The 18,983-nt window shown below is 36.9% G+C and overlaps 2 protein-coding genes across 4 annotated transcripts in view; one reads left to right on the forward strand and one right to left on the reverse strand.

Moving 5' to 3' along the window:
* gatb (glutamyl-tRNA(Gln) amidotransferase, subunit B) overlaps nucleotides 1–18,983 on the reverse strand; it is a 77,147-nt gene that overhangs the window by 13,025 nt on the left and 45,139 nt on the right. The window contains exons 1-6 of one of the 3 annotated variants that reach the window (XM_073864390.1): nucleotides 13,913–14,030; nucleotides 8,869–9,019; nucleotides 8,097–8,210; nucleotides 4,472–4,670; nucleotides 1,089–1,211; nucleotides 330–443 (exon numbers count right to left, since the gene is read on the reverse strand). In XM_073864390.1, coding sequence (XP_073720491.1) covers nucleotides 330–443; nucleotides 1,089–1,211; nucleotides 4,472–4,670; nucleotides 8,097–8,210; nucleotides 8,869–9,019; nucleotides 13,913–13,944 — 733 coding nt within the window. In that variant the 5' untranslated portion in view covers nucleotides 13,945–14,030. Of the gene's footprint in view, nucleotides 1–329; nucleotides 444–1,088; nucleotides 1,212–4,471; nucleotides 4,671–8,096; nucleotides 8,211–8,868; nucleotides 9,020–9,346; nucleotides 9,661–13,912; nucleotides 14,031–18,983 lie in introns of those variants that run through there. The other 2 variants (XM_055205458.2, XM_073864387.1) reach the window with 2 other exon arrangements.
* Nucleotides 9,778–10,572, forward strand: dctpp1 (dCTP pyrophosphatase 1). Its single transcript, XM_055205461.2, has one exon. It carries the CDS (start codon nucleotides 9,778–9,780, stop codon nucleotides 10,258–10,260), a length of 483 nt encoding a protein of 160 aa, XP_055061436.1. The 3' UTR covers nucleotides 10,261–10,572.

The following is an 18,983-nucleotide window of genomic DNA, read 5'->3' on the forward strand; positions in this document are numbered from 1 at the left end:
ACTTTTTCTCTTGTGACCATCAGACATTTTGAAAAAAAAAACACAGCGAGAACGCGAGCTTCAATGAATGGTTGAAACCGTAGCACAACACACATACACGTGAAAGTGCGCATGTGCAGCAAGCGAACCTAGAGGCGAGCACGTACGACGGTTATACGTCAACATATAATCAGAATGATTGACATCTGGGATGACCAATAACAGAGGTGATCCACCCGGAAAACGAAAATCTTCCGCTATACCTTTAATATCCATAAAAAAGGTAACAGTTTTAACTTCCTCTGACAAATGCAGAAAGTATAAATCACACTCTGTGTGGACATTCTCACCTATGGCTTTGGCCAGATGTCTGACACTGTTGATGTTTTTGACCTCCGTTCTAACTCCTAGAGGATCACCAGGTCGATGGACGGACACATTAGCATCAACTCTAAGCTGACCCTCTGTGAGAAAAGGGAGAGAAACAGATAGAGAGAGGTTGATAGCAATACTCCAAACAGTCAATTACCATTCAACCATCAACAGCTCTCCAAAATCCTGCTTAGCAAACAGTGCATATATTTGAATTTGAATTATTTATTTGCATAAAATACTGTATTCGGCATTGCCCTGTGCACTGCTGAATGATCTGCATCTGATAAACAATTTGCTGTATTTTGCTTCAGGGGGTTTTGATGAAACAAGATTCCTTAAAAATTTTAATGATAAGAATACAGCGGTTTGATTGATCAACGACACTTTCATGAGAAACAGGTCAGTTATTTTTCCTGTTCTAATTTGTATTTCCTAGTCTACATAACATTTACATTTAAACAATTCTATAAATCAGTTCTTTAAATGTTGTATATTTAAAGCTGTACTACATTTGCTTTGTGCTTTAGCAATTGTCTTTTAAATAGACAGATCTGACAGTTAAAGGTATAGTCATGGTTGCCTGTGATTATCACCATGCTGGAGTCAATGCTGGAAAGAATAAAGTCCTACAAGACGTGGTGCATCTGAAAATGATCTCCTCTCCCATAGGTAAAATAACGTATATTTAGCAGGACCTTGTATTAGATGTGACTGTACTGGGTGTGTTAAGTTACCAGCCATGTTGGCCTGACAGGTGCCAAGAGCTTGCAGTATAAGCTGGAGCTCTCTGATGGCAGCAGCTGCTTCATCTCCACAACACAGATCCGGCTCCATCACAAGCTCCACCAGACCTACACCTAGAGAGACAGACAGACTGCCTTAATATCAGAAACTCCATTACTATTTACATCTGAACTAGACATACAGTATAAAAAAAACTTAATTTTAGAAACTCCATCATCAGCTCCATCAGACCTACACCTACAGTGACATATAGCCTTCTTCACATCAGAAATGGTCACAAGTGAGGTACAAAACTTCAACAATAGGCTTTATGCCCAGCTGCACTACTTCCTGAACTTCAGCCAGCTCCTTGTTTCCTGTCTGCCATTATTGGACAAACTGATTAATCCAGGTGTGTCTGATTATTGTTGTTGTGACTACTGAGGTCAGGCACACCTAGATTAATCAGTTTATCCAATAATGCAGACAGGAAACAAGGAGCTGGCTGAAGTTCAGGAAGTAGTGCAGCTGGGCATAAAGCCTATTAGTCAATAAAAACAAGTGCTCAGCTTTCAGATGAGCTGTTTTTATTTTATATGAAATTTGCTATCTTTGCAATAATTTTACATAATTTTGTGACAGGGCTAGAAACTGTGACCATTTTAGTTGCATATTCTCCTGAAATTTAATTGGTGCAACCTCAAAATATATTTGGGAGCGTTTGTGCGAATGAGTGGTGCGACCTGTTTTAATTTCTTTACGAAACGTTCGCATATACTGTAAAATAATGAGCAAACGTCTCATAGAGACTAAGGGACATTTACGCGGATTACTTAGTTTCGTGCTGTTTTAGCATCCATAGACACGAATACATGAGTCATATTCAGAGATGCTATCAAAATAAAAGTCATTTAAATTAATAAATTTGACAGAAATATATTACTACCGTATAGTAAAATCTACTTTTAAAATAATACAAATAATGATTTTCAATTATTTTTATTTCTTAAGTAATATAATCACACTCAAAATAATTGTACTTTATTTTTAATTTAAACAGAGTTTTGTTATGCAGCACTTTGACAAAAAAAATCTACATTTTGACTAAAATGTATTAGTTTTTTATTTGATTATTTTCGAAAAGATAAATTATGACATGTTATGAATTCAGTTTATTAAACATGTTTGATAAGGGAAATGTAATTAAGAGAATGAAAAGTGAAAATACAGAATCCAGAAAAAAAAAGCATTTGTGAAAATAAAAAATGCATTTAAAATAATATTAAATGGTATTTATAGGGCCCCATTAATATACACGTTTTAAAGGGACAGTAAAGCACTATTCGGACGGGATTCGTTTTCCAAACAACGTTTGAGTTTCAACGTGTCCCCCAGGACATCTGTGATTTTATGTACCGACTCGGACGGGATTAAAATGATGCAGGCTATTCCAGAGATGGGAGTGTCTGTTTCATGCATTTGGGCGTTGCAGAAGAGCACTTGCTCTGGATACGCGTACTTGTAATATTTAATATTTTGCTTTAAATGTAAAATTATGACAGAACATGTAATTTATTAATTAAATTTTAACAAATCAAAATAAAATATACAAATCCTACTAAAGAAACGTTTTATATAACTGTCTGCTTATAATAAACCCAAAGAAATGAAGAAATAACGATTAATAACAATTTATTATCTTTATTATTAATTAACATTTCCATTCCGGAGTTGAACAACTTGAACAGAGTTTCTTATAATGTGAATGATGTTACAGTGGCCAGTCTTAACAGTGTTTGATATTCAGCTCGTCTTGATTTAATTATTTTATTTTGCCGAATGCGAAAAACATCCATATCTGAATAAATGGGACTCTTTTACAATATACGCGCATTCGTAAGACCTTACGGCAAATCACGTTGGTCAAAACACGAAATGAACCGCGTTTTCAAAAGAAATAGCGGGCAAACACAGACATTTGCATCCGGACGGGATTACATTTCTCAGAGGACCTCTGAGTTTGGCGAAAAACAGTAGGTAAATTTCTCTGGAATTCTTACGAAGGTCGTCAGAGAAAAACACAGACATGGCCGATTCAGACGGGATTAAAAACACAGAGGACCTCTGAGAAGCACGATTTTCTCAGAGGTCCCCCTGTAAAACTAATCCTGTCCGAATAGGGCTAAAGTAGGATTTTCCCCCATCTAGTGGTGAAATTGTATTTTGCATTCAAACGAATAGTGCTCTATAGCGTGTTGCAACTTGCACTCACTGATCTCCTTGTCCGTTTCACCTTGTTCAAGTGTTCTGAACAAAATCGCATTGTGGAAATGCGTTGCGGTAGGCTAGTGCTTTTTGTCCCTCTCTGCTATTATTGTTTTTTAATATGGTGAAACGACATTTTTGACTTACCCGTTCAATGTAAATAAAGAGAAGAAGTTCTAAGCTTACAAAGAAACGTCAGATCATTGGCAGAGGTCATTTGACACCAATGAGGATATATTTATGAATAAAGACATTGATCTTGACTAATAAAATACTTAAAAAACTACACAATGTCCCTTTAAGCATATTTTAAGTGTAAAAATGGGCCAAACACAAGTCAAGTGTGTGGCAAATATTTTAAGATGATTCAAATCAGGATGATTAAGTCGTGTGCTCCTATAATTTTCAATGTACTGGTGCTCCTAACTTTTAAATTTGGCAGTGCCAGTGCTACCTACTACAAAAGTTAATTTTGAGCCTTGGATTACAATTCATCAACAAAAAAATCTAACTTTTGTTATTTTCCATAAGTAAATCAATAAATTAAAATCTAAATTAAATAGGGAAAATTTATTAAAATAATAAGTAAATAAATTAAAAGAGAGGAATAATTGGGTTGTACATTAGCACTTAGTAGGGACCAGCTGGTTAAACAAATGTTAAAGGCGGAGTCCACGATGTTTGAAAAACACGTTGGAAAAGGAGACGGGCCGACTACCAAAACACACTTATAGCCAATCAAATCAAATCAAATGCCGGGTTGCGTATGTGTGGGGCGGGTCTATCAACAGAAGGTCCAGATTCTATTGGGGTAGGGGCGTGTTTGTTTAGGTGATTTCAAATATCAACATTGGCTTTCAAACATCATGGACTCCGCCTTTAATTATTGCAAACATAATTATTGTTTAATCATAAATTCATTTTTGTTATCATACATGTTATCACACAGCAATAAATGTGATTTATATGATAAATAAGAATAGTTTTTAAGAATAAATTAATTTTATAACATTTTTTCCAAAGTTTGTCAGAAATATCACTGCATGATATTATATGTAGTGAGACACTCATTTAAACCATACTGGTGGAAAGTTCCAGGTTTCTGTATGACAGTGATGTATAATGGCACCTGCTCTGTTGAGATCTATGAGCGTCTGATTCTGTTCATCGTCATGAAGACTCTTTCCGCTGTCTTGCTCTATCTGGATCTGTTTAATTCTCACACTCTTGCTCAGCACTTGGTTCCTTCTGCGACCTTCAAAGTGACTATAGACCAGAATGCCATTCACTGCTATGGGCATCCTTTGTTGAGTGATCTGATAGCCTGCCTAAAAATGAACACACACAGCTGTTATTCAATTAAGCAATGGCGGGCATATTTATTTAAACCATTTGTATTGTTATGCAGTAGTTTACCTAGATCAGGAAAATTCAAATTTACTCCTGGAGAGACACCATCATGCAGCGTTTATCTCCAACCATAAACAAACTCACCAAAACAAGCTTACAGAGCTCCTGCAGTTGACCTCACGCAGCCTTAACTCCGCCCTTTTGGCATGCAATTGTACTGCACTGTAGCATTGGTATCTTGGTATACTGTTTATACCCATAGATATGTACACTAGATGTCGCCTTGGCTATGGCAGTTCATTGGACCGAATGGGTCAAATAGAGCCGCCATCTTGAAACACGGGAGCCTTGCATCAGCGTCATTGTAGGCAATGGTGTAACGTAAATAAAATCACCATTAATCATCATGAATGCTATTTTCTAGGTTTTCTTTTGGTTCGTTCCAACAGTCAGACATGTATTTAGCATTGAGTCCAGAAAAAAAATGTAAGTTTTGAAATCTACTTTCTAACTATAATGCACAGTGCTAGTAGGCCTAACATCCATACGCAGCACAAAAGTCCGGCATCGTCCATGAATTCGAAGTACAGGCGGAGATAGCAGCGTTACCTACCTACTTCCTATGACAAGACCCCTGTTCCAAGATGGCGGCGGTTTTGACGCATGCTTAGACCCCCAAGGCGACATCTAGTGTATATATCTATGGTTTTTACCTTACAAACCTTACTATTTCAGCATATTGTATAAGGGTATGTTTAATAGTAACCCTGAAATTAGTTAAAATAACTGGATACACATTAAAAGAAATTATAGGGATCTGTAATGTTTCATTTATCAAGTTTTGGATGTATATTCTTTGAATTAAAGTGCGCAGTGAACTCTTGCTGGCGCCATTCATTTCAGTACTGCTTGAAATTTACAGGCAGTTGTGTTAGGGTTATACCTCATACGGACCTCATTTGACAAATTTTAAACTGATGACCTTCAATATCAATATTAGACAACGAAAGAACAGTCATCGAATCTGGCGTTTAATGGAAATGAATAGTTAAGAGATGACAAAATTCTCCATGCAGATACTAGCGATCTGGCTCTGTGATTTGGCTACATTTTCAATCTCCTTCAATTTCAGTGTGAAGCAAAACAGAGCACTTGTAACTGTTGCTATGGCAACCCCATGACCAAAAGCCACTAGAAATTTAGCATGGTTATTGGTATGCAAAAGGGTAAAAGAAGAAGAAAAACGCAATTAGCCACTACCATCTGTGTGTTGTACCTGATCAACTAATTTATCATTAGCACAAAAAACTAACTCAGTCCAACACTACACAAATTAAATGACAATTAGTTGTTGGTCCAAAATGACTTTCTCTATATCAGTCTCCAGCTTTCTCAATTCAAACACTCGTGTAAATCCATTGTCTGCGAACGCTATTAATTTAGGTTTAAAAATTAACGTGTTCCAATTAAGTTATACTGCAGCAGATTCAGCCTAGTGTGATGTGACCCTATCAGAAAATGTCAGCAATAACTGTCTTTCCAAACATACTTCAGTGCTCATGGGACGAAATGACACCGATCAGTGCTCCAGTTTGGATGCTGGTTACAGTTCCTGTAACATTTCACTTAAAACTTGGCCTCTCTCGACTTTAACTAAGAAAATTGAGTGTATCTGGACAAAACACTTTTATAGCATTTCAATTAGGGCTATATGCATCATAATTTAATTTGCATTGCTATTATTTTGTGCCAAAATAAACACTTAACCTTATTATTGAAATTTACTACAAATTAATTTCACATGCAAGAATATCATTCTAACCGTGTGTCTTTATCAGGGTATCTTGCTTCAATTTGGATGTGGTCCTGTAATGAAAATCAATCTGCAAAGAGACTGTAGCCAAGGAAGGGTCGTTGAAAAGACATTTGGGTTCCGGAGATAACAATCTCGTCAATTTTCTCTAGATGGAAATTGATTTTTTTGTGCTAACACATAAACCTTGAAAGACAGGCCTAATATGAGCACAGTGTTTGGAATTTTTTAAAGGATAGTGTATCAGTGTGATTATAACTTATTTGTGTTTATTTGCTAAAATACTAATGAAGTACTGCATTACCTACAATCCTAAAAAAATCCACTACTTTGAGAAACTGTAAATTAGTCTAACTTGGGTTAGCATGGACAGTTAGCCTAGTTAGTCAAAATTATATACTGACCAAATACACTCACCTAAAGGATTATTAGGAACACCTGTTCGATTTCTCATTAATGCAATGGTGTAATGGTGTTGGGGATGTTTTCTTGGCACACTTTAGGCCCCTTAGTGCCAATTGGGCATCGTTTAAATGCCACGGCCTACCTGAGCATTGTTTCTGACCATGTCCATCCCTTTATGACCACCATGTACCCATACTCTGATGGCTACTTCCAGCAGGATAATGCATCATGTCACAAAGCTCGAATCATTTCAATTTGGTTTCTTAAACATGACAATGAGTTCACTGTACTAAAATGGCCCCCACAGTCACCAGATCTCAACCCAATAGAGCATCTTTGGGATGTGGTGGAACGGGAGCTTCATGCCCTGGATGTGCACCCCACAAATCTCCATCAACTGCAAGATGCTATCCTTTCAACATTTCTAAAGAATGCTTTCAGCACCTTGTTGAATCAATGCCACGTAGAATTAAGGCAGTTCTGAAGGCGAAAGAGGGTCAACCACAGTATTAGTATGGTGTTCCTAATAATCCTTTAGGTGAGTGTATATCATTTGATTTTTGGCTCAAAAGATTATGTTTCCAGTAAAGATTTACTGCATTCAGAACAATGCTGAGTTTAAGTGATTGAATTTTGGTTTTAAATCAATGTTTATTACATAATATTCACAAGCGGTGTGTTTAGACACCATGTCTGGTTTTTCAGACAGAAATTGTGTACTAGGTCTTTGCTATAGCGAGATTTAGTTAAATGTGGGACATTATCTGTAATTTTAATGCATTTATGATGTCAAATGTCTAAAACGCTGGGGGAAAAATGTGCATTTGTATAAGGGTTTACGGCTTACACAAAAACTGTGTTCCATTGCTGAAATACTGTTGGACACAGATCTTGACTACTGAGCTGACAAAGTTATTCATCTATATTAGATGCAGCCATACAGTTTGCTGTTCAGCACAGAGGACTCATCACTTCTTCAATAAAGCTCAGAGATACACAGAGTGATGTACTAGATACATGTGCACGTCTCTTCAACAAAAGTGGATCCATAAAGAAGCTATTCAAAAACAATAACCACATACAGACAAATGTTCCTGTCTCTGACATGTGTCATCAGCACTTCATGCTTTGAAAACAAAAGTTAAACCTATGACACAAAGTCTGTAGGGCGGCAATGGGAACTAACCGGCATGTCCGCATAAAAATAGTGTTTCCTATCAAACAGCGACTTTCTGTTGATGGTACAGTTGAGAGCAAGACCGGTCATTACAGCGGCCTCCACACATCTCCTGTTCAGCACCTTTGGGAATGCAGCAGTGACAACACACAAGACACATAATGACATTCAATTACACTTAAAAACAATGCACAGAAATGACAAATATAATACAACTAAAGGTACTGTTGTATACTTGTCTTATGAACAACTATAAGAGCACTTACTATAATTTTATTATTTATCTTTAAATATATTTCACAGATGTATATACAGTTATATACAATTCACAGCATATTGTATTTTTTTTTACATTTTGTTAAAGGGGACATTTCACAAGATTTTTTTAAGATGTAAATAAATCTTTGGTGTCCCCAGAGTACGTATGTGAAGTTCCAAGTCAAAATAGCATATAGATAATTTATTCTAGCATGTTAAAATTTCCACTTTGTAGGTGTGAGCAAAATGTGCCGTTTTTGGGTGTGTCATTTTAAATGCAATTGAGCAGATCTCTGCACTAAATGGCAGTGGCGTGGTTGGATAGTGCAGATTAAGGGGCGGTATTATCCCCTTCTGACATCACAGGGGGAGCCAAATTTCAATGACCTTTTTTTCACATGCTTGCAGAGAATAATTTACCAGAACTAAGTTACTTGGGTTGTTCTGTTTCTCATTTTCTAGGTTGACAAAAGCACTGGGAACCCAATTATAATAAACATGGAAAAAGTCACTTTTTACTCACCGGCAGTGTTCCCGGTAATGATGCATCAAAATGTGAGACAAGTGAGTTTGGTGGAGCCAAGAATCTAACATGAGATCCAGAGAAGAGCTTTGATTTGGAGTGAATCTGAGCATGGACTTCCAGACCAACAACACCAACCATCTGAGGAAGACTAGAACAGCAGGAAATAAACATTAAGATCAGTGTAATTTCTCTTAATTATATTTCTAAAATATTATTATAAAATGTCATTGCATAATAAATAAAGACAAACACTATTTTAAAGTGTGTTGATGTACTGTGTGTGTAAATGTTTTCACCAAACAAATGAAGTGAAGGTCAATAGACAATAAGGAAGACAAATGTGGTGTGTCGTCAGAGAAAAAGTTAAGCTCAAATTAATTTTGTGACCTCACGATATAAGGAAAAATGTCAGTGTCTCCAATGTCAGCAAACTTGGGTATCCTAGCCAGAAAGTATTTTGCAGTCTGACACCTACCTTTTAGTCTTTACTTTCGACTGAATTTGATTTTTAGATTCAGACGTCCATATTCTCCTTATCATACAATTAAAAGTATCAATATGATACAAACGTTGTGTTTTACTACCATATTTCTTCAGCCTGAAGAGCATATTACTGTATCCTGACGAGGAGGCTGCCATGCTCGTGTTTTGTATACGGGCAGCTGGTACGTGTAGTTCTACAACGCCGTTAGAACCTCTGGTGTGTAGCAGAATGAAGCCGCAAAAACTACAACTCCCACAAGTCCAGTGACCCTCGGGCAAAGCTTCCGGTGCCTTCTTATGACGTCACGCGCAATACACGAATTCACGTGGAGCAAGCGTCTGTTGGCGGGAGATTCACGTGCGGTCCTGCTTAAAGTTTAACTTTATTGATCGCCTTTCTGCTTCTCTACAATAATAACAACGATGCAACAAAACGGGGCCGCGTCCGATCTTTCCAAACACAGCGCCGGTCATAACACGGCAACTACGAACGACACTACAGAAGAAATTCAGCATCAGCAGAGTGATCGGTTCACTTTCAGCACCGAGCCAACCCTTGAGGGGATTCGCCGCATGCAGGCGGAATTTACCGACGAGAGGAACTGGAACCAGTTTCACCGGCCGCGGAATCTGCTACTGGCGCTGGTCGGTGAGGTAGGAGAAGTGTCGGAGCTGTTCCAGTGGCGCGGGGAGGTGGCGGAGGGTCTGCCGGACTGGACAGAGACGGAGCGGGAGCAACTCGCACAAGAACTCAGTGATGTACTGATTTATCTGGTTGAACTTGCCGAGAAATGCAGAGTTGATCTACCGCAAGCTGTTCTGCGCAAAATGGCCCTCAACCGACTCAAATACCCAGCCAACAAAGTTCATGGATCAGCCAAAAAGTACACGGAGTACAAGGACTGACGTGATTCACTTCATTGCTGTGGCCAACGACTGGCGTTGAAAGTGAATATAAGTGTTTGAAAGAGCAAATGTTGAAGTATCGTGTGCCTTAAACATTTTAAAAAGTTCACTATGCTCTTATAGTTTAAATTGACTAAAATCAGCAACTTTAAGTTTCCTTTAATACCCAAGCGGTTTTACGTTAGGTTTGCACATATATTTTCGTAAGCATTTTAATCCCAAGCTTCATGTGTTTTATCAAAGCAAAATTGCAATTTAAGTTTTTTTATGCTGTATGTCTTTGCCTCGTCGAAGTAAAATGTTTTACAGCCATGGTTTCTGTGTACCTTCACTGTTGGAAAATATAGGTACTCTTAATATCTGCATATAGTTATGTTTCTTGTCATCAAGGATCTTATAAAATCCACTTGGTGGCTGCCCATAGTAAGTTAATCGTTCTGAAATTCTGAATCGGTTGAATATTGGTCAGTTTTCATTAGGCAGTCAAGCCTACTGTAGGTATTACTAGACAACTACCTGAAATTAATTTAAAGGGTACATATCATGAAAATGTGACTTTTTCCATGTTAAGTGCTATAATTGTGAACCCAGTGCTTCTATCGACCTAGAAAATGTGAAAAAGATCAACCCAGTAACTTAGTTTTGGTGAACCATTCTCTGGTCATTGAAATTTGGTTCTCCTTGTGATGTCAGAAGGGGATAATACAGCCCCTTAATCCACACTATCCAAGATCAGCTCATTTGCATTTAAAATGACGCACCCAAAAACGGCACATTTTGCTCACACCCACAAAGTGGCAATTTTAACATGCTATAATAAATTATATATATATGGTATTGTAAGCTAAAACTTCACATACGTACTCTGGAGACACCAAAGATTTATTTTACATCTTAAAAAGTCTTGTGAAATGTCCCCTTTAATATACCATTTGGAGTGCCATAATAATTAGACCAAAAATAGTTCAACTTAGTTGTATAATTTATATAATTATACCTTTTGTTTAAATGTATTGTATTATTAAAAACGAACTCTTTGCATAATGAGGCTATAGGAAAGAAATGAAAAAAAATGAGATGGCAGTGAGCATGTCCTGTTCTTTGAAGTTCAGTTTTATATGTAGCCTACACTGTGTGCACAATTATTAGGAAAGTTATATTTTTGGGGATTCATTTTATTATTGAATGAACAACTACAGTGGTATCGGTCAATCTAAAATGTAAATTTATTTTTATATTTAAGAAGGTAAAAGTGAGGTTTTGCCTTTCTTAGAAAAAAATCTTTGTGCACATTACAACAAAGAGATCTGCAAATGGACTGGCAACATCATCAGGGACCTCGCTCATCCCACCCACATGAAGTCTGGCCGACGTTACAGGAGCACTGGGACCAGAAAATCCAAAATCAGGAACAGTTTACTGTTACTCATAACGCACTTCACTGTATAAGCTGGGACCTCCACTTTATTTAAGTGTAAATTTAAGGCAACCCCGTGACATAAAAGTGTCTGTAGTTAAAGAAATATTTATGAAAAAAAGTGAATTGTGTTGTTTTTATAAGGAAAAATTATGCTTTTATTATTCACGTGCTGAGCAACATATGTCATCAGCGTTTGCATGGAATCCAGCACATTAGAAGGCGTCATAGAAACCACTATGACGTCACCGGGCTTATTAAGCCAGAAGTCATAGACGCGCAGGCATTCGCTTCATATCTCCGTGGTGTGAACGTATTGATTAGTTTAGTGCAATAGCAAAATCAGCAGCGCGAGAAGCGAGCGACACTGTGAGTGACAACTTGTGAACCGGAGAACTGACAAACAGCTTTTATGGCCCAAACTTAACTTCAGGTAGACTTCAGCAAACAATCAACAGGGTTTTCATAGATTGGATTATTTTTTAATAATTTAGCATTAAATTACCTTAGATCAAATCATAGCTAAAGGGTAAACATTACACTGAGCTAACATTACTGTGTAAAAGTATTGTCCAACTCCACTTTTTAAATGACAATATCCTGGCCGGACCACTGTTGTCAGGGATAGAAGTATATGAAATTAAAATGATTTCTTAATGTCTAGTGAAATATCAGGGCCATTTTATGATTAATTGATATACATTTCTTACATACTGTTCCTTTAAAGGTGCAGTGTGTAATTTTTAGAAGGATCTTTTTTACAGAAATGCAAAATAATATGATGAGTTTCGTTGCAAAACGAGATAACCACCGTTTTTTTAAGTGTTCAGAAATCTCGTTTTTTGGTTGTGCATTCCAGTTCATTTTTAATGCAACTGCAGTTGGTTTGTTTTGATTTAAACCTTCATAACTTAAAAAATACAGCTAAGTAGCACCATAAAACAAAATAATAACATGATAACATAATATTGAACACGTTTCGACAAAAATGTAAAAAAATGGATTTATCTCGTTTTGCAACTAAACTCTTCATATACAGAACTATATTATCAGGTGTGTAAAAAGACCTTTCATATTGAACTGTTATGTGTTTATTACCTTAGAACGAGACCTTTTTATCTACATACACAGAGGAAATTTCCACTTACATGGAAGTCACCATTTTGTGCTGCCATGTTTCTACAGAAGCCCTTAATGGACAATTGTTTTTACTAAGTTGTCTTCGACGATGACATGTTTGTCCGGTGGCGGCTACCGTAGCTTCTCTATGTGTTTCAAAAGCGAGGGGTCAGACGTGGACTAAGCCTTTGGTTGCAATTCGCAACCTCATCACTAGATGCCGCAAAAATTTACACACTGCACCTTTAAGACCAAAGTCCGGATCCAATACATGTGCATTACACCCAGTCTATGCGTTACACACACTTTTCTCTTTCAGTTGTTTACCTTCTCTTAAGACCTAAATGGTTGTGTTTATGAGGATACTTGCATAGTGAATTTGACGCATATGTGTTTAAGGTAAATAAAGTGGCAAAATTGCTTACGAGGAGCTTAAAGGCCCGGGTATACTTTTTTCCGCGTCCGCGTCCGGCTCGCGCGCGCACGCGTCCGCGCAGCTTTCCGAGTATAGTCCCCGCGGCTACACGCGGATGGCCGCGTTCGACACTATACGCAATACAAATGATTTCTTATTCAAATTATTAGTCTAACAGGCTGTCAGGGCAGCACTGATTTGGAGACATTTACAGTACATTAAAACATTAGGATAGGTGAAGAAAAGTAACTGATCCACCATTGCAAACACAGTTTAGAACAAACAACAAGACAACAAACATGCTCCACAGTTTTCTGTTCTTTGAATAAGTAACAGTTAAAGAAGAAAAACGATAGTGTGTGTGCAAATGCTGTCTATTTCCTTTGTATAATTGTTTATAGAGGAGTGTTCTGTCTAAATATTTTCACGCGCATGCGCTGTCGTTAACGATCAGTGGATGCGTGACTTGCGCGCTCCTCTCACACAGACACAGGGCGCGCATTAAGCTTTGTTGTTTATGTTTAAATGGCTTAAAATCACTTGTTTTAAAGCTGCAGTGCTTAAATATGTGTACAAACGTAAAAGGTTTAGTGACCACGCGCACAGCTATGTGACGTGGGCGCGTAACCTCGATAGAGACGATGGTCCAAAATCTCTACCGGTTTATCGCCCACCCCTACTACAGATCCTTAAATTCTTGCCTGAATGCCAAATCCGCACAGTGGTGATTCATGCTCAGTGTATCCCATCGTCTTTTGGAAACCGAGAAATTTTCTTCAAGGTATTTGTTCCAGAGTTCAGTTTAGTCGCTATCCAGACCGATAAACAGCAATAACGGAAGTTCACTTCGTAACCAGGGCAACGTGGAAGCGTCCGCTGAAACCGTTTATTTATTAGACCGAAGTCATCTAATAGCGTCTAGAACATTGGACCTGAGTCAAAAGTCACTAGCGGTGGTAGTTTAAATATTTTCGAAGGAGGACTAAATGGGGAAACTGGGGGTGAAAGCCCAACAGGTGAGCTCGATATACAGGTGCTGCTCGAGGAGTACTTGACTACATAAACACCCTGTTTTGCTTTTTTCTCATTTTATGTTTTTACTTTGGTTTGTTCAGTTGCATTTCTTTTTCACTTAAGCACATGCCAAATTCGATAGCCTAATTTTAGCAATGGCCAGCCATACTTTAGGTTTGAAACAAGCCAATGAAATCTTATGTCTACAAAATTCAAGATACGAATTGTTTTGTATATTTATAACATGCAATAGTTAAATAATGGTGCACGTGCAAGAGGCTGTTTTTTGGACAATATTCTCTTCAACCTCAACAATAAAACAATTTGTTTAACATTAATAATTAAACAAAATAAATAATTACAAAAAGAAAGAACATACACGCCGCCATCCAGCGCGAAACACGCGCAGAGTGAGAATCCCTTATGTAGTTTTGTGATGTTCAAATCTTACAAAATGTTTAGGTTATGTTTATGAGTACATCATGAATCAATCTTTCAAGCTGTGTTTTTGTCTTATCCTGAATCACCATGGTACACCCATAAGAAGTGTTTATTTTCGGACTATTTTACTCCGGCGGATCGCCGTTGCTGCGGAGTAGCACAGTACCTGGGTGACTCGTCCCTAGACTTAAACGGAGAGAAGTTCTTCAGCAAGACGCATGCAGTTTTGTGCGTCTCGTTGTGTAGTTGCGTACTTGTGTCTCTGTTGTTAAAGTTTATGGTTTATCGTTAATTTGAGACTAATTTTACCAATCATGTTAAATAAATTATATGTCATTTTAACATGTTAAACATGACGTCACGTACGTCTTTTCTGGTCAGTTGTCATGGAAACATGGTGTTTGGACCAGAGTGAAAACAAACAACATGTCACTGTATAGTATACCACCAGTACCGGTAAATTATGTGTGGAATCACTAAATGTGGCTTTTTAACCTGTTAGCTAGCACTTATATTTTTGAGCATTTTCTGAAAAACGACAACTCCAAACTAAAACATCTGCAGCTCTTAAACCCTATGGTCTATATTCATAATTCTGGTCTTGTTTGAAACTAGACACTTGACATATTGTTGCCTAATAGTCATAACAACTCAGAGTAGTAAAGAAACAGAGTAAAACAAGGTAAAATATACATTAAATGACTTCCGTTTTTCTTTAAATAACATTCACTTAGCAAAAAAGGTATGAAATGGTCATGTGAGACACCTGGGGACACCATATAGGTGAACTGAATGTCTGACCATGCTGTGATTCAAATTTGAGAATGATACTCCAAAAAATGTTGTTTCTGTGAGCTTTTATTTCAAAAAAGTCCAGGCGTCCTTTCAGAAAAAGTGCACTTGGAAACTCCAAATATACACATGATAACAATATGACATGATTATAAAAAGAAAATGAGTCAGGACTACATATTACATTATGTATATCAATTCAGAACTTCTCTGCCCACCAAAGCACATAGAAAAAACTATTTCAGAAAAAAACATTTGCACATTATAACAAAATACTTGCTATTTTGAATATGGTCGCTCATGAATGCACTCCAGATTCCAGTCCTCCTGTGTCAGCTGAAGTCCTGTTTTACATCACATCACATCACACACACACACACACACACACACACACACACACACACACACACACACACACACATACAGGCATATGTGGTTTACGAGGTCAATGTGACTTTTTGGTGGTTTACGGGGACACACCTTTCCCAACATCCAATCGACATGAGAGTTATGTCAAAAAATTTAATTTGATCTACAAAAGACAAAACATGCTTCAAAATAGCAAATTCATTTTTACAACACACAAATAATAATTATGTGACATTTTACAGGCTTATGGGGTCCGAGCCAAATTGTGGTTTATGAGGACAATGTGACTTTTTAGTGGTTTACAGGGACACACCTTTCCCAACATCCAATCGACATGAGAGTTATGTAAAAATGTTTCATTTGATCTACAAAAGACAAACCATGCTTCAAAATAGCAATTTCACTTTTACAACACACAAATAATAAGTATGTGATATTTCACAGGCTTATGGGGTCCGAGCCAAATGGTGGTTTATGAGGACACTCACAGTTTATGAGGTCTCTCTACACACAAACCTAGCCCAGTGGCCGTTCTAGACAAATTTCACTATGGGGGCCAAGGAGGGGCACATTAAAAAAAAGGGCAACAAATGATATTTGAAGATTATGGGGTGGTTACAGGGATTAGTTTAAGCCAGGACTACGCCTTTATTTAGTTATATTTAGGAAATATAACTAGTTTTAACAAACATGCCTTACTAAAAACATTACTTGTGTGCATTTTAAAGCAAAACAAAGAGCATTGATGTATTTTAAGATTTGTCAGTGCAAGTTGTTTTAAGTTTGTACAGCTCTTACATTTATTTTAGTCTAGGACTAGTCTAATCCCTGTCTTGGGAACCGCCCCTTAAACTTTATTAGGGCCCGAGCACCGAGGAGGTGCAAAGCCCTATTGTTTTTGCTCAGTTTCTTCTTTTTTTTCTCCGAAATGAATCGCATTTTTGGAGGTTTAAACATGCTCAAAAACTCATGAAACTTTGCACACAAGTCAGAAGTGACGACAATTTACATGTGGTATAGGCATCAGAAGTTGCCGTGTAGAAATGACTCTATAGCTAACCTGCAAAATTTCATGAGAACAGCCCTCCCGCTATAAAAAACAGGGGTGGCCAGAGACATATCTACACAGGCATGGGCCACCCTTGGCCTCTGCGTAGAACCGCCACTGACCTAGCCTCATCCTGGTTTAAGGGGACTGACAAACACAGCTCAATTTCACAAGTGGTCAAAGGTTTTCATTGCTTTTAAAATAAGTCTCTTCCACTCACCAAGGCTGCAATAAGTATTATTATTAAAATAGTTTTTATGTAAATATTTTGTAAAATCGAATTTATTTTGATTGAAGCTGAATTTTCTTGAAAAAAAAAAAAATATATATATATATATATATATATATATATTTTTTTTTTTTTTTTGAATGGTAATATATTATGGTTTCCACAAAAATATGACTGTGAGCAATGATGCTGAAAATTCGACTTTCGATCATAGAAACAAATTTTAACTTAATATATATTCACATAAAAAACAGTTATTATTAATTGAAAATCTTTCACAAATTAGTTTTTATTGTATTTTTGACAATTAATTCATTTTGACAATAATGTAATGATGATAATCTTGGATAATTAACTCTTTCCCCGCCATTGACGAGATAACTCGTCAATTAAGAGAAAACGCTTCCCTGCAAATGACGGGAATTTCCAACTTTCCGCAATGCCTCACATGAAAGAACTCTGTGTATGTTTTAAAGATCGCTCTGCATCTGATCTCTATAAAAAGGCCTTCACAAAAATGGAATTATCTCAGCTTTTTGCTCAAAATTGGGTGTTTTTGAAGAACCCTTCCCATATTTGAGAGGTGATAAAAAGAGAACTAATGAAGGTATGATGAAACAGGGTTTTTTTTTTTGTTTGAAAGCAGAGGGTCTGTTCTTTCATTTGATATATTGTTTGTTTTTATATTTATAGAAGAACATTTTCTGGAGGGCATTAAACTTTTGTCAAAATCATGAAAAATGCTGGCGCTGGCTGGCAACTTTTTTTAAACGCTGGCAGGGAAAGAGTTAAGAGAGTAAAAACGTTTAATAAAAAAAACATTTTTTTAATTTTAAAACTGTCATAGCATTACAATCTAGTGCTGCCAAATGATTAATCACGATTAATCACGATTAATCATTTGACAGCACTATTACATTCAGAACATTTTTACTTTGTGACGGGAATTTAAAAAACTTTCAACAGCAATAACATTACAATCAGAAAATTTTTACTTAAAGGAACACGCCCACATTTTAGCTTATTCACAGTATCCCCCAGAGCCAAACAAGTCCACACATATTATTCTTATCTCTGTGCGTGCTGTAACTCTGTCTGACGCAGTCCCCGCTAGCTTAGCTAAGCACAACGACTGGAATGGCTCCAGCTAGCATACTGCTCCAAATAAGTGACAAAATAATGCGAACATTTTCCTATTTATGTGTTGTGATTTGCACAGTCACACCACCCACAAACATCAAGGCCATATGAGACAGCCATCCTCTAACAGTATACAGAGCTCAAAATTAACTTTTTTATTTGGTAGCACTGATGCTCCCAACCTTAAAGAGTTAGGAGCACCAAATTTTGAAGCACCACAATACAATGTATAAGTTAAAAGATTTATTTTATTAAAAAATAAACACCACAACTGGACTTTACACATTCTATGGCCAGGATTTGAAATTTGGTCTTTTTTGCTGCAAACAGTAAAAAAAAACCGTAGAAATTACAATGTTATATACGGTAATTTACCGTAGATTCAAACCCGTTATCCACTGGCAAGAGTTTGTTCAAAGTTAAATACATTTTAAACATTAACAAGTATTTATCTTTACAGAATAAAACTATACAATAACAGCCTCATGCAAAGCATTCTGGGAACCCGAAGTCATCATCAACCTTTTTCTGTTTTTTTGCTTCAGATTTTGTTTCCCAGAATGTTTTGCTTGATGCTGTTTTTTTAGTTTTACTCTGTAAAGACAAAGACCTGTAAATGTTTAATGTTCATTTAACTTTGAACAAAATGTTGCCAGTGAATAACATAAATTTAAATCTACGGTAAATTACCGGAAACCCAGCTGCAATTTCTACAGAATTTTTTTACAGTGTAGATTGC

Source organism: Misgurnus anguillicaudatus, chromosome 3 (genome assembly GCF_027580225.2).
Source record: "Misgurnus anguillicaudatus chromosome 3, ASM2758022v2, whole genome shotgun sequence".
NCBI lineage: Eukaryota > Metazoa > Chordata > Actinopteri > Cypriniformes > Cobitidae > Misgurnus > Misgurnus anguillicaudatus.